Source organism: Mastomys coucha, unplaced genomic scaffold (genome assembly GCF_008632895.1).
Source record: "Mastomys coucha isolate ucsf_1 unplaced genomic scaffold, UCSF_Mcou_1 pScaffold9, whole genome shotgun sequence".
Classification (NCBI taxonomy): Eukaryota; Metazoa; Chordata; class Mammalia; order Rodentia; family Muridae; genus Mastomys; species Mastomys coucha.
The window spans coordinates 103,479,737-103,494,533 of record NW_022196915.1 but is presented as its reverse complement, the minus strand read 5'-3'; the positions used below and the strand labels follow the sequence as shown (position 1 = coordinate 103,494,533).

The following is a 14,797-nucleotide window of genomic DNA, read 5'->3' as shown; positions in this document are numbered from 1 at the left end:
GCCTGTGTTGAGCATGCACCTGGACCAATCACAGTGCGCTGATGTCCTTGAGCCTGTGTTGAGCATGCCCCTGGACCAATCACAGTGCGCTGATGTCTTTGAGTCTGTGATTTTGAGGTCCGGCAGGCTAGAATGCTCACTTGCTGCAGTCATGATGAATGCAGTTTCGTTCCCCTTGGGAGAGGGGCGAGTGACATGCGGATGTGAATTTTGTACTGAGAAACGGTGTGGTTTATAGTTCTAATGGATGCTATTTGTTTTCTCTTCTAGGAGAGCACCCGAGTAGTTCAGCCCATATTCTTAGGGAAAATTATTGATTATTTTGAGAAGTATGACCCTGACAACTCGGTGGCTTTGCACACAGCTTATGGCTACGCGGCGGTGCTGTCCTTATGCACGCTCATCCTGGCCATACTACATCACTTATATTTCTACCATGTGCAGTGCACCGGGATGAGGCTGCGGGTCGCCATGTGCCACATGATTTACCGGAAGGTGAGTGAGCTGACTTGTGTCCTTCAGCTGGAAGTTTCCTATGAGTTAGAGTCATGTAATGAACTGGGTGTTATGGCCGGTGCCCGCACTTTCAGTGCCACGGGACCAGAAGCTGGAAGATCACAAGGTCAAGACCCTGTCAGACCACCTGACAAAACCTGGTCATAAAAACAAACCACACTTGAGATGCTTGAGGTTTGGCTTGGGCTTTAGAGTTTATTGTCGTTGTTATTAATTTATTCTGCAAACTTTCCTACTATAACATGGGAGTATCTTCTCGCTATCAGACTGGTTGCTTGTGGTGCACAGGCAGTCTGTTGGGTGTAGGGTAAAATTTAGGTTAAAAAACATAAATGCGGAATTGATTTTTCACAACTAATTCTGATAGCTCTTCATTCGAAAAGTCTCGTGCTGTTCACTGAGGTCTTTACAGCATCAGTGTTGTACCAGACAGTGAACGTCAGGGGAGCGGGGTCCCCAGAGCAGAGCCCGGGAGGGCACACTGTCTCTGCAGGGGAGCGGGGTCTCCAGAGCAGAGCCTGGGAGAGCGCTCTGTCTCTGCAGGGGAGCGGGGGTTCCCAGAGTAGAGCCTGGGAGAGAACACTGTCTCTGGAGGGGAGCGGGGTCTCCAGAGCAGAGCCTGGGAGAACACACTGTCTCTGCAGGGGAGCGGGGTCTCCAGAGCAGAGCCCTGGAGAGCGCACTGTCTCTGCAGGGGAGCAGGGTTCCCAGAGCAGAGCCCGGGAGAGCGCGCTATCCTCTCTGAGAAAGAAAATTAGGGTTTTTTTCCTCTCACATGCTTCCAGAGGTGTAGGCGGGTGTGAGTGCCAGTACCTATGTACCTGTGTCTTTTTCTGTGTGTACAAGTGTGTGTGTAGGTGTGAAATGTTTAATTATGCTAACCTAATTTTTTTCAAGGAAATATGTAAGTAGAGGGCATGTTATAGTTGTATGGTTTGGTGTAACACATTTATTTTAAACTTAGGAAAGTAGTTCTGGGGGCTGGAGAACTGGCTCAGTGGTTAACTGAGTTAACAGTGGAGAACTGGCTCAGAGGACCTGGATTCAGTTCCCAGCACCCACCTGGCAGCTCACAACTGTCTGTAACTCCTGTTCCAGGAGGACTCAACCTCACACAGACATACATGCAGACAAAAACACCAGTGTACAATAAATTAAAATAAAGTAGTTTTGGAGAGAGTTTTAGTTTCCAGGTTCCTTGTTTTGATTCTTAAAATGTGTGTGTCTGGCCAGGCGGTGGTGGCACACGCCTTTAATCCCAGCACTTGGGAGGCAGAGACAGGAGGATTTCTGAGTTCAAGGCTAGCCTGGTCTACAGAGTGAGTTGCAGGACAGCCAAGGCTACACAGAGAAACCCTGTCTCGAAAAAAAAATGTGTGTGTCTTTCTCCTACTGAAGTTGTTATGATAGGGCCTGGTGTGATATGCTATTATTTCTGGTTTATGCTGATTGGAACAGTAACAAAGGATGTCAATAGGAAGCCTCTGCCATCAGGTGGATGGGTGGGCCTCACAGAAAGCCTCCACCATCAGATGGATGGGCGGGCCTCATAGGAAGCCTCCGCCATCAGATGGATGGGCGGGCCTCATAGAAAGCCTCCACCATTAGGTGGATGGGCGGGCTGTATAGGAAGTGGCAGGGTCTGATGACCCTGTCAAGACTGTCATATGTCACTCTACCTGTTTTTACTTTTTTAAAAAAAAGGTTTATTTATTTTATTTTGTGTGCTTTCCCTCCATGTATGTGCGAACACACACACAGAGACATACACAAACATATATACACACACACCCACACACCACATACATATGTGTGCTTCCCTCCATGCATGTGCGTACATACACATACAGACACAAACACATACGCACGCACACACACACACCACATACATGTGCGTGCATGGTACTTGTTGCCTGAAGACCCAGAGAAGAACAACAAGTGTTCATAATGGCTGAGCCGCTTTGCTAATTCTGTTCAGTTGAGGTGGCATTCAGATAATATCCGGTGATTAAAGTCATTCGTTGTTTACTTGTCTCTGGTGTATCTAGAAGGCCCGTGGATTTTCTCAGCGAATACGAAGTACCCCTGCACCCCTTTCTTCCTTCGAGCAGTCTTTTTAATCTTGGAGTTGTGTGGCTCATGGAGGCCCGCACCTTAGGATCTATTTTAGGCTCTGGCAAAGGCAGTGTTTTCTTGATCTGTTACATGACAGTTGTGTCGTAGGCCTTCACCAAGGGGCCTTCACCACCACCACCATCCTGTCTGAGGCTTGCTCTTGTATCATGCAGGAGAATGTTGAAGGTTCTCTATAAACTGTCAAGGTTTTAATCTTCCTAGGTGCCGATTAGCCCCCCCAACCCCCACGTACTTAGGAATTTTCATTCCCACCGGGGTGGATACCATAATTACACAGTCAGGTGTGAGATGTCCGTCCAGGCAGTCAGGGCTCCTGTGCAGGTGAGCTCACCTGTTTTTCGTCTTAGTCCTTCTGTCAGTCTTTAGGACTGGCCTTTGGGAAATCTGATCTCGCTTGGCAGATTTGTCCACCTGACCGTAAGTAAACGTCTCCCGGAGGCATTCACTTGTCAGTACGGCTATCCCAGGAAAAAAATCTCTTTATGAACTCCAGAGTTGCTGTGGTCAGAGACTTAGCCTGAAACCCTAGAAGTGTGGGAAAGATGAGTTTCCTCTCACTAGCCTTGTGCAGGAGGTATGCCAAGGTGAAGCATAAGACGCTTCATGTCACGGGGACTGCTCTGTGGGGCTGAAGCTCGTCTGGGTGAGTATCTGGAAGGCCCTTCTGCACATGCTGTAGCTCATGCGAGGCTTCAGTGCCCAATCCGTGATCCGTGGAGAAATCAGTTTGGGGTATAAATGGAGTGACCGTTGCTATCATCATGGTAGTACAGTATAAATTGCTGAATGACCTTGTGGGATGGATCTTATATAAAAATGGCTTGTTGATCTGGAGAGATAGCTTGGTGGATGACGCTAACGTGCTTCACATACAAGCATGAGGACCAGAATTCAGATGGTTTCCAGGCCCTATCTAAAAGCATGGGAGCTTGGCCCATCTGTAGTCTTAGCACTTAGGAGGTGGACACAGGACCCCCAGGCGTCTTACCTAGTTAGACTAGTTGAATTGGCAACCTTTGGGTTCACTGAGTGTCTTAGTCAGGGTTTTACTGCTGTGAACAGGTACCATGACCAAGGCAAGTCTTATAAGGACAACATTTAATTGAGGCTGGCTTACAGGTTCAGAGGTTCTGTCCATTATCATCAAGTTGGGGACATGGCAGAATCCGGGCAGGCATGGTGCAGGAGGAACTGAGAGTTCTACATCTTCATCTGTATCTGCTAGCAAAATACTGGCTTCTAGGGAGCTAGGATGAGGGCCTTAAAGCTCACACCCACAGTGACACACCAACTCAACAGGGCCACACCTTCTAATAGTGCCACTCCCTGGGCTGAGCATATACAAACCATTACACTGAGAGACCATGCCTTAGTAAATTAAGTAAAGAAGAATTCATAAAGAACCTGATGACTCTGGTCTCTATGTGCACATGCATACATGTGCAACACACACACACACACACACACACACATACACACACACGCATAGAGAGAGAGGGAGATGGAGAGAGAGGCAGACAGACAGACAGATACTACTGGTCTTGTATTTACTCTCATAGTTTTAATAATGTTATACTAGTACTGGAATGTCATATTCACTCATTTTGGAAAGTTACTTTGAGTTGCCAGCCCCATTCCTGGGAGAGCTGCTGTCACCTGTGGGGAGACCAGTGTCCTTTCTTTGCAAGCTGACTGATATGCAAAAGGAAGGGACTTATGCGGCTTCAGGTCGCATGCGGTTTGCACTTTGGCTTCAGTGTGAGAGAAGGCCAGACTGGACGGAGATGGCCCATCTAGTCAAGGTGTGAATGAGCTGAAGGCGCTGGGACCCTCCATCCCCTGGGCCTCCTGGGCCTGGGCCTCTCCTTTTCTCAGACCTTGGCTCGGAGTCTTCACAGAATTTAACTTAGTAAAGGGCTAAAGTCTACACTGCGTACACATAGGATGACGGTCTCAATACCAAAGAGGGCCTTACCATTATGCTTTTCACTGTAGAATATGCGAGGCACAGAGCGTTTCCCCTGAGGTCACCGGCTTAGTCGGCCGGAGGCCTCCTGACTTTGTGTCCCTGAACAGCAGTTCCCCTGTTGGGACTGATTTCTGAGGAGTGGATTTGGAGGGCAGCTCTCTTGCTCTGAATGCCCAGCCCAGTTATGAGGTCAGTTGCTGAGGGTGTCTATGTTGTCTCTGCTGCTTGGAGCGGACTACCTGACAGACTCCATTCTGGATAGAATTGCTAGTCTTCACTAACTTTAGAGTTCCATAAATGGAAAGCTGGAGGGAGGATACGTTCTCCATTCCACCTTCTGAGGTGAGCGGCTCTGCATACCCCTCAGCTTCTCCTGTAGTCACATCTCTGCCTTCCCAGGATATATTTAACTGTGCCTGTGCTCAGTTGATTGACAACTTAAGTCCTGGGCCTCCTCAGGGGATTGGGGAAAGACAATTGGTGGAAAGTTCGGCAGTCTGTGATGTCAGAGCCATGATTCGCAGATCAAAGTTGATTTTGTTTTTATTTTAAACTAGTTTTGGTTCAGTGTGGACTATACTGCCTTATATTTAGACAGGACAATATGGAATGTCCAATCTTCAAATACTGTGGCCTTCCCAAAGTGAGAAGCATCAGGTGGCTTGATCTTGTGTTTTGTCTGTAGGTTGGTGGCTCTTTTCTGAGGCTGTGTAGGGAGGACCCTGAGGGTGTTGTCAAATCGAAAGCATGTGGTGTTTACAGTGAGTGAGGCTTTGGCAGGACTCTCTGTCCTCGAGTTATTATCTTAACATTTGACAGAGTGAACTAGCCGTGCTTTGTACACTGTCATAATAGTTTAGCATTTTTCTTCTAAATCTTTTATTACTTTGTTTCTAATGTGAGTTTACATCTGGCCTGAGTGTTTTGGGGGACATTAATCCTATCAATCTTCTAAGGGAATGCTACGAGGACTGTTTTAACTTCCGTGGTTGGAAACATAAGCCAGCAAGGCGAGGAGTCCTTTCCTCTGAGGGACAGCAGTGCTGCGGCTCCTGTGGTTGGCATGCATGGCAGCTGCCTCCTGCCAGCTGATAACTCGGTGGCCCGGGTGAGGTACAGCATGGCCTGGGAGAGAATACTGTGTCTACATTAGTGCTTCCTAAATTGTGCTGTTTTATTGGATTCATGTGGGGAAATCTTTATCCTCACCCCGATGCTGGCTTCTCCCTGTGGATATTTTGGGGTGAATTTTTAAAGTCTCCTAGATAATACTAGCAAGCCTCGCATGCACATTCATGTTCACTTTCAGTACATGGTGGTGGCCCGTGGTGTACAGGTTTACCCTCCTCAGCAGTGAGTGACAGTGCCACATTGCAGGCACATAACGCAGCCATGCTGTTCTGCCAGCCTAGAGGGAGAGTCTTAGACAGGCTGGTTCTCCTGTGGAGGAGTACCTAGGAGTTGAGTCAAGTGTTTAGGTCTGATAAGAGGCACAGTGGCATGTTAAATAAGTGGACATTGTAAACCTGGGATGCCAAGAGTTATTAGACCTGAATTTCAGTCTCATTTTTTTCCCTTTTTCAAGCTGTAAAATTTTAGATAGGGAAGTACGTTAATTTCTCACATCCCTGGTTTCCCAATCTTTAAAATGGCACAAAATAGACTTACTTCATGGGTGTCTTGTCCCTAGGATAAAATAGCACTTGGTGCAGAATAACCTTATCATTGCCAGGCTCTGTGTGAGGTTCTTAAAGCACATCTGAGGCTCTCTTTGGAGATCTCATATGTGAAACCCACTTGTCCCCTTTGTAGTTATTTTCCTTAGGAAAACTGCTCCAAGCTTCACTGTCCTCATTTGTAAAACAAAAATGTCATTAGTTCCTACCTTACACATCTGTCTGTTGAGGGCAGTTAGGATGGAGCCTGACATGCATCTAATGTTGCTACATCCCTGTTATCTCTGTCATTGGCACTCTGTCCTGGGAAGTTTGAAGACACATAATTGGGTAGACATTGGCAAGGGTGCAAAATGGCCTGCAAGGGGGTAGACTTACGGCTTATGGAATGGTCCTGATGGTTGGTGGGAGTGGGTATCAGCATCCAGTCAGGACATGTTTTGAACACTGTTGTGTAGAAGGATGCAGGGGTAGGTGCTGATATCAAGGTCTGGTTCCCTAATTAGTTCTCGATTTTGTCAATAAAGAAGGCAGGAGCCAATTGTTGGACAAAAGGTAAAGGCCAGGACTTCCGGGTCCCAAGAAGAAAAGAGAGATGCAGGGAAAGAGAAGGGGCTTTTCCACCAGGTGTTGGAAATAGAAGCATGAAATAGTCATGCAAGATCTCAGAGAAGCTAGAACCACTGGCAGAGCTGAGGAGGTTGGCGGAGGCTGGCTGATAAGTTTAGGGCAGGAGTTTCTGTGCTCAGCAATTGTGCTAGCTGGCAAGTTTTAAAGTAATACAGCTGCCTGAGTGTTTTTTGTCCTTGGAGCAGATGTGGGGGGGGGGCAGAGAGAGAGAGAGAGACAGAGAGAGAGAGAGACAGAGAGAGAGAGAGAGACAGAGAGAGAGAGACAGAGAGAGAGAGACAGAGAGAGAGAGAGAGACAGACAGACAGACAGACAGAGACAGAGACACAGAGAGACAGAGAGGCGCCAGGACTGTGATGGTGTCTTGGTGAAGCTACGAAGGAACCAATGGGAACTGGGAGGAGCCAGAGGATGGGCAGCAGCTCCAGGGTCACAACTCCTGGGAAAGGAGTCAGGGTGTTTTTGAAATCACATACAACAGAAGGATGGAGAAGAAATTTAAGGCCAGTATTACATTAGGTTCCGTTGATAGAGGACCCTGATCATGAGGTTAAGGCAGGGATTGGTGGTGTGGATAGGGGATGTGAAGGGGTGGGGTAGATAAGGTATGGAGAGGAGGGTATGCATTTAATTGAGAAATGGCAGCCATTGACTTTTTGAGAAAGGAACCGAATGATCAGAATACAGCTTCATCCATTGGTAGCTTTCTGCCTGATGGTGTGAGGGAACCAGGATAATGATCTTGGGAATGAGCAGGATCCAACTAGGAATTGCAGCGGAGTTTCTTACGGCCTTTATCACGGCAGTCATATTCACCGTGTCAGGAATGCCTCCTGATGTCCTGCAAGGAGGAACTGTGAGTTACCGTGAGAAAATGTTTCATTTTATCTAATACCTGTGCAGCAACAGATGGAATAAAGGTGTCATAAGCTAAATGAAGAGCTAGGAGGATGTCTCTGCTGCATAAACTTTTGCTTCACAATCACGAGTTCCTGCGTTTGGATCCCTGGTGGCATCCAGACCCAGGGGCATGGTGGCACCAGGTATGTGATCCCACTGCTGGGAGGATCAAAGACAGGTGGGTCCTGGAGCTTGTTGAATCAGCAAGCTCCAGTTTCGCTGTAGACCTTGGGAAGAATGAGAGAGGGACATTCCACATTGGCCTGCCCTCTGCGTGCATATGCACATATGTGCACACATGTCCACAGGAACACACACATGTGCCAGTCATTGTTGAAACCTTGGACGCCCTTTAGCCTGCTGTTTTTGTGTTACTGTTCTTCCAGAAATTTGTGCAGAAATGCCCCCAACTCTGTCATCTCAAAATTAATTATTTGTATAGGTTCTCTTCCCACCTTTGTCTGTCTACACATGTTTTATACAGCTACTAGATTACTGTGCATACAGACAGCATGCAAGTTTGTCACTGTGTTGACATATTGACGTCTTACTGCTCCTGACAGTCCATCAGGGGAGTGCCTGCGTATTCTAGTCTCAGGGTTTAAGGCACTGGTTCTCAGCACATTGCCTCCTTGGCTCATGCTTTGAAGTATATCCACCAAAACTCATGTTCAGATGGGCTTGGGTCTCCTCATTAGATGGTTGACTATAGCAATGCACTTTGCTACTTCTGGAATTTGATCCCATAGTTACCACTATGAGTTGTGGAATCCCTGAAGGTAGACTCCATTAAGATTTTACTAATTGCTAGCTAGCATCAAAGGAAATGCCAGTAGTTTTTGTCAAAAGTTTCTATAAAAATTATTGTACATTTCCACCAAAAATTAGTAATCCACCCAAAAGAAGTGTTTTTTAATATATGAAATACCGCTTATTATTGAGTCTTCTATTTTCATGTGAGTGAAGTTCTCTTTTGCTTGAGTGAGGGTTACTGATACAGAATGTGTGTATCTTTGGTGTCAGAGTTTTGACATGTGTATAAACACTACTTGTCATTGAGGTCTTGAAAAGTTCTTGCTTAGAATGTCTCTTTCTGCTCTTTCCTGTCAGCCTTGGCTCCTTATCCCAGCTCCAGAACACCACCGATTAAATTTCTGTCATCATAGGTTGACTTTTCTCCTGCTGTGGTGGAGGAGGTGGATCCGTGCTGTGCACCTCTGACCTCTCCTTCTCACTGTAGAATGCTTTTGAGGTTTTTTTTTTTTTTTTTTCCCCAAACAGTTGTGTACAGTGATTGATTGTTACTGATTTATTTTGTGAGAAAAGATCTTACTTTGTGGCCTGTGTTAGCCTCTGACCCAAACTGAACCTTTTCATCTTAGACTGCCAGGTGCTAGCTAAGGTTGCAGGCATGAGACACGAGTCCAGGTTGCTGGGTATTTTCCTGTTTGTGGGATCCTCTCATATGCTGCTGGACTTCCAGCTTGCTTCCTGGCTTTGGTTGCTAGAAGTAAAGGTCCCGCCATGGTCTTACGAGTCTGTTAATACTAAAGGTCTCATTAAGGGTCTTACGAGTCTGTTAGTAGACATCATTTCATTTACACTAACACTTCACAGTTGGATTGAAGGGTCCTGTCCTGAGCATGCGTCCATTTCGAAGAGATTGCCGAGTGATTTTGAGGTATTTCTCCTGTAGAGTCACACGGGTTGGTTTTTAGAATCTCGGGGGTTGGTTTTTATTTCTCCGTGACTGATGGTGTGGCTTCTTGGTGTCAATTGTGCCCAATCATTTCGTGTGTCTCTGTGGTCTGTGTACCTAGCTGTGCCAGCTGAGGTTTTAGCAAGTCGTTCTCTGGCTGAATTTCTTTCAGAGACTGGTCATGGTCCTGCTTATGGATTGGACACTCTGGTAACCTTGGATCTTTCATTTACTGACAGGAATCAAAATATTTGCCTAGTGGTTCTTTGATTTGACATTCTAGGTTCTTGAAATTAACTTCTACTTCGAAGGGGTTCCCATGTTTGTCTCCCCTTCCTTCTGAAGAGCGTCGGGGCTTTGTACCGATGGGGCACCGACCTTGCTGGCCGAGCACTTTCACTTCAGTAGGCACTGTTTTTGCACTTCTATGTGGCAGAGCGCTGGAAATCCTATGACGACCCTTCACCAACTGTAACTGGACGGGACTCCGCTCTCCAGCCCTGTGTGTTTGAGGGTCTCAGGAGGCCTGCTCTTAGCTTTTCTGGGACAAGGTTAGTTTGTTTTTGGGCAGGGTTCCTTTATGTCAGCTCTATCTGCATGAGGTTTGCCGTTGCTGTGCTGAATGCCTGTCAGGGACAGATTCAAGCAGGGGTGATTTATTTTGGCTTATGAGTTTGGTCACAGCCATCTGTCTCGGTGTTTCTGGTGGAGCAGAGCTGAGCACTGAATGATAGCTAGGAAACAGAGGGAAGCAGAGTCCTTGAGCTAGGCCGCATCTACAGCTTGCAGAACATCAGAAACGCCAGGCTGTAAGCCCTCTATGTTTAGGTAGTGCTGCCCTGGGCATTGTGGGATTCCAACACCAGAGTCCTTCATCGTGGAGTCCTGCATGCTGCCTGCTTTCTGTTGTAACTGCCCTGCTCTGTTGCCGTTTATGGTGGAGCAGGAGTGGGCCGGTGTGGTGTGGGTTAGCCTGGATGTTTATAAGCCTCAGAGGCTCAGTATGTACAGTGCCGAGTGCGGTGGCGGGACCTGCTGGGCGTAGTTCTTGCTGAGTGGACAGAGAGTGACTGCATGTGTCAGAAGAGAGTCCATAGGCTTTGTCTTGAGTCACACCCGTGTTTCATAAAGCACACCAGTGCCCTGCCCTCACCTAACCCCTGCAGGGGAATGGGTGGTGCTGCCGGTGGGCTTCTCAGGTGCGCTTCTCAGGTGGGCTTCTCAGGTGGGCTTCTCAGGTGGGCTTCTCAGGTGCATTTCTCAGGTGCGCTTCTCAGGTGCGCTTCTCAGGTGGGCTTCTCAGGTGCGCTTCTCAGGTGCGCTTCTCAGGTGGGCTTCTCAGGTGGGCTTCTCAGGTGAGCTTCTCAGGAGGGCTTCTCAGGTGGGCTTCTCAGGTGGGCTTCTCAGGTGCATTTCTCAGGTGCGCTTCTCAGGAGGGCTTCTCAGGTGGGCTTCTCTGGTGGGCTTCTCAGGTGGGCTTCTCAGGCGGGCTTCTCAGGCGAGCTTCTCAGGCGAGCTTCTCAGGCGAGCTTCTCAGGTGCGCTTCTCCGGTGCGTTTCTCAGGTGCATTTCTCAGGTGCGCTTCTCAGGTGGGCTTCTCAGGTGGGCTTCTCAGGCGAGCTTCTCAGGTGCGTTTCTCAGGTGGGCTTCTCAGGCGGGCTTCTCAGGCGAGCTTCTCAGGCGAGCTTCTCAGGTGCGCTTCTCAGGTGAGCTTCTCAGGTGCGCTTCTCAGGTGCGCTTCTCAGGTGCATTTCTCAGGTGTGCTTCTCAGGTGTGCTTCTCAGGTGGGCTTCTCAGGTGGGCTTTTCAGGTGCATTTCTCAGGTGCACTTCTCAGGTGCGCTTCTCAGGTGGGCTTCTCAGGCGAGCTTCTCAGGTGCGTTTCTCAGGTGCGCTTCTCAGGAGGGCTTCTCAGGTGGGCTTCTCAGGTGGGCTTCTCAGGCGGGATTCTCCGGCCTCCTCTATTAGACCAAGGCAAGGTCTTGTAAATCTGTATATTGAAGTTGTGTCCCAGGGAATGTTTGGAACACGCTGTTGTAGTGGAAGGCCACAGGCACAATAGTCGAGGGTCATGTGGGGACAGATATGGTGTCCTTGAAAGGGAAAGTACAGCATGAACTCTGCCTTTTTTATTTGTTTACCTGTGTACATGCTGAAGTCACAGCGAATGGTGTTAAAACATTTCTGATAGTAAAGTCACTTCACTGACTTAAATGAGTTCCCATCCTGTTCCAGTTTTTTCTTTTTTCTTTATTTATTTTATTTATGAGTACACTGTCGCTGTCTTCATACATACCAGAAGAGGGCATCGGATCCCCTTAAAGATGGTTGTGAGCCACCATGTGGCTACTGGGAATTGAACAGAGGACCTCTGGAAGAGCAGTCAGTGCTCTTGACCGCTGAGCCGTCTCTCTAGCCCCCCCCCCCCCCCCCCCCCCCCCCCCCCGTTCCAGTTTTTAACTTTCTGGGTTTAGCATTTGCAGTGGGTGGTTGTCTCCTATCTGGTTTTCAAAGGTAATTGGCTTGTTTTCAGGACATTTAAAGTACAAAACAAAGTTGTGATACAGTGCCCGAAGCATGAAATGGATCGTTTCAAGCCCAGCCCACCCGTACCTGCCTGCCACGCTGACCTTATTCTGTACCCACCGGTGACATTGTCTCTGGAATCCCTTTCATCTTGGAAAACCAAATCTCTGTAGGCATTAGATACCGACTCCCATTCTCCATTCCACCCTGGTCCCTAGCAACCACCATCCTGATTTCCAGCTCTGTGAGCGGGACCACTCTCCGAGCACCTGATTTAACGGACTCCTGGAGCCGTTGGCCTTTTACAGCTGATTTATATCACTTTGAGTAATGATGAAGGTCGGGACTCTCCAGGCCTCAGTTCCCGTGGGAAAATGACAGTGCAGCCAGATCAGCAGTCGTGGTGCTGTGTCTGCTGCTCCTTAGAGAAAAAGGAAAGAGTGTCAGAGATTCTTCCCTGTCCGCTCCCAGCTCCGAGAAGGCGCCATCTTGCCTGTTTGTGTGTCCTCGTCTTCTCCCCTGCACCCTCCCCCTGCCCCCCAGGGACTCATTAGTAGCAGACAGTTACCTTCTATGTCCCTGTCTCTGGAGGTTCCAGATGCTGCTCTACATCTGCTCATCTTTCCTCCGGAAGGAGTGGGGAGATGCAGGGTTTGGCAGAAGTAACCTGAAAATGACTGTGTTTCCCGTAGAGGGCAGCCTGTGCTGGGTGCTTCTCCTCACTGCCTCGTTCTTCTTCAGGGAAAAGGTTAGGGGTTGGATTGGTGCTTCTGAGAACTTGGTGCGTCATTTAGACGGTGTGTCCTGAAGTCCGTTGTTCTTTTTCTCTCTTGGCAGAAGGAATGCTTCCTAGGGATTTATTACTTACAGGTGTCTTCAAAGCTTCAGATGTAGCTTTGGGCGACAGGGATGAGTGAGGGAACTAATTTTGCAATATTAAAAAGTCTGCATTGTTGTTTATGGTTTATGATTGGTGACCAACCCGCTCAAGGGTGATGCTTTGCTAAACACAGAACCTTAGGGTGAAAAGTAAAATTGCATTCATACACACACAAGACACATGCACACACATACGTATACACACTGAGACATACACACACAATAGACATGCACACACGCATATAAACGCACACCACACACTCGCATGTGCACAAACACACACAGAGTCACACACACAGACATACAGAGAGACACATACACACTCATACATGCACACACACAGAGACACAAACACAGAGAGAGACACAGACATATAGGCACACACACACACACCCATGCGCACACACACACACATACACACACACCCATGGGCACACACACACATGCGTACACACACTAATGCACACACACTAGCACACACACACATGCGTACACACACTAATGCACACACACTACCACACACACACACATACACGTACACACACGTCACCTTGCATATTTGGAGGTCATAGTTCATGGCACTCTGTCTCCTCTTCCATCATTCGGATTACTTAGCTTGTCAGGTGTGGATACAGCCGCTTTTACCCACAAGCCACCTCTCAGGCCCTGTGTTTTCCTCTGACTGATTTTCAGTAAAATTCTATGCCATTATACACCATGGTAAGTCTGGCAATGTCATATTGCTCTCTCCAGTTGCTCTTTTGGCCACGATAGAAGGCACATGATGAAAAAATACTGAAAAACTTTATACCCCAAAATGATTGTGCATACAGTTGTTATACAGGAGTTGGCTTTGGGTTCACATGTAAATTTTCATTATTAAACATAACATTTTCCAGAAGATATAAGTTATAAACACATTTTGTAGTTTCGTGTTTTAGAGACAAGTCAGAAAGACATGAACGGAATTTTTAGAGGACTGTAGCAAAAGGATGTGTGTGAGAGGTCCTTCTGTTATCTTGAGGAGCTGTCTTTCCGCTTCGGACCGACTGCCGTGAACTGCGCACCCACACCTCGTCCCTTCCCGGGGTGTCATCTGGTTAATTGGTGCGGGTTTCCTGCAACCCTGTACTGATGACTCCTACTAGCCAAAGCCCTTCTTCTTAGTTCATAGTTAGGTTTTCTAAAACGTTCCCAAGTACCATGGACCCTTGGGGAGCCCTGAGATACTGCATCTAGCATCTTCTCCAGCCATTCCCATAGTTGCTGAACCTGGTTGCCCATGCTTTGACCTGGGCTCCCAAGGCTTTAGAGAGTCCGACCTCAGGGACCCATGACTTCGAGCAAACCTAATCTCTGTCCTGAAAGCAGGGGAGGTGAGGGAATGTGGAGGCTTCTGATGAATTTGACTCTCTGGGATCTTTTATGTGTGCCTAACTCTCAACATGACCTCAGAACATGGATCTCAGGGTTCTCCCCCAAAGAGGGGAGCCAGATGGGGTCACATGGCAATGCTACGCTTGGATAATTGCGTATCCACGGGGCTGGCCAGACGTGGCTAGTCAGTCTCTGCGTGTCTGATGCCTTAGCTGTGGCCTCTGATAGACGTGGGGTGAAAGGAGAGCCATTGGTACCTCATGCAGATGAATACTGTGTCGTCCTTCAGAGCTGGACAGATTGCTAGCCCTAGACAGTCAGATAAAGCAAAACAGAAAAGAAAGCCCCAAGGTGCCAGGCTATCAGACTATAGAGAGTTGTTATAGAGACTATCAGATTATAATGTTGTTATAGAAACTATAAGGTTATAGAGTTGTTATAGAGACTATCAGATTATAATGTTGTTATAGAGACTCTCAGGTTATAGAGT

The 14,797-nt window shown here is 47.8% G+C and overlaps 1 protein-coding gene across 1 annotated transcript in view; it reads left to right on the top strand.

Annotated features, from left to right (window-relative positions):
• Abcc4 (ATP binding cassette subfamily C member 4) overlaps window positions 1–14,797 on the top strand; it is a 230,203-nt gene that overhangs the window by 51,143 nt on the left and 164,263 nt on the right. The window contains exon 4 of the mRNA XM_031361046.1: window positions 271–495. Within this exon, the coding sequence (XP_031216906.1) occupies window positions 271–495 (225 nt within the window). The remainder of the gene's footprint in view (window positions 1–270; window positions 496–14,797) is intronic.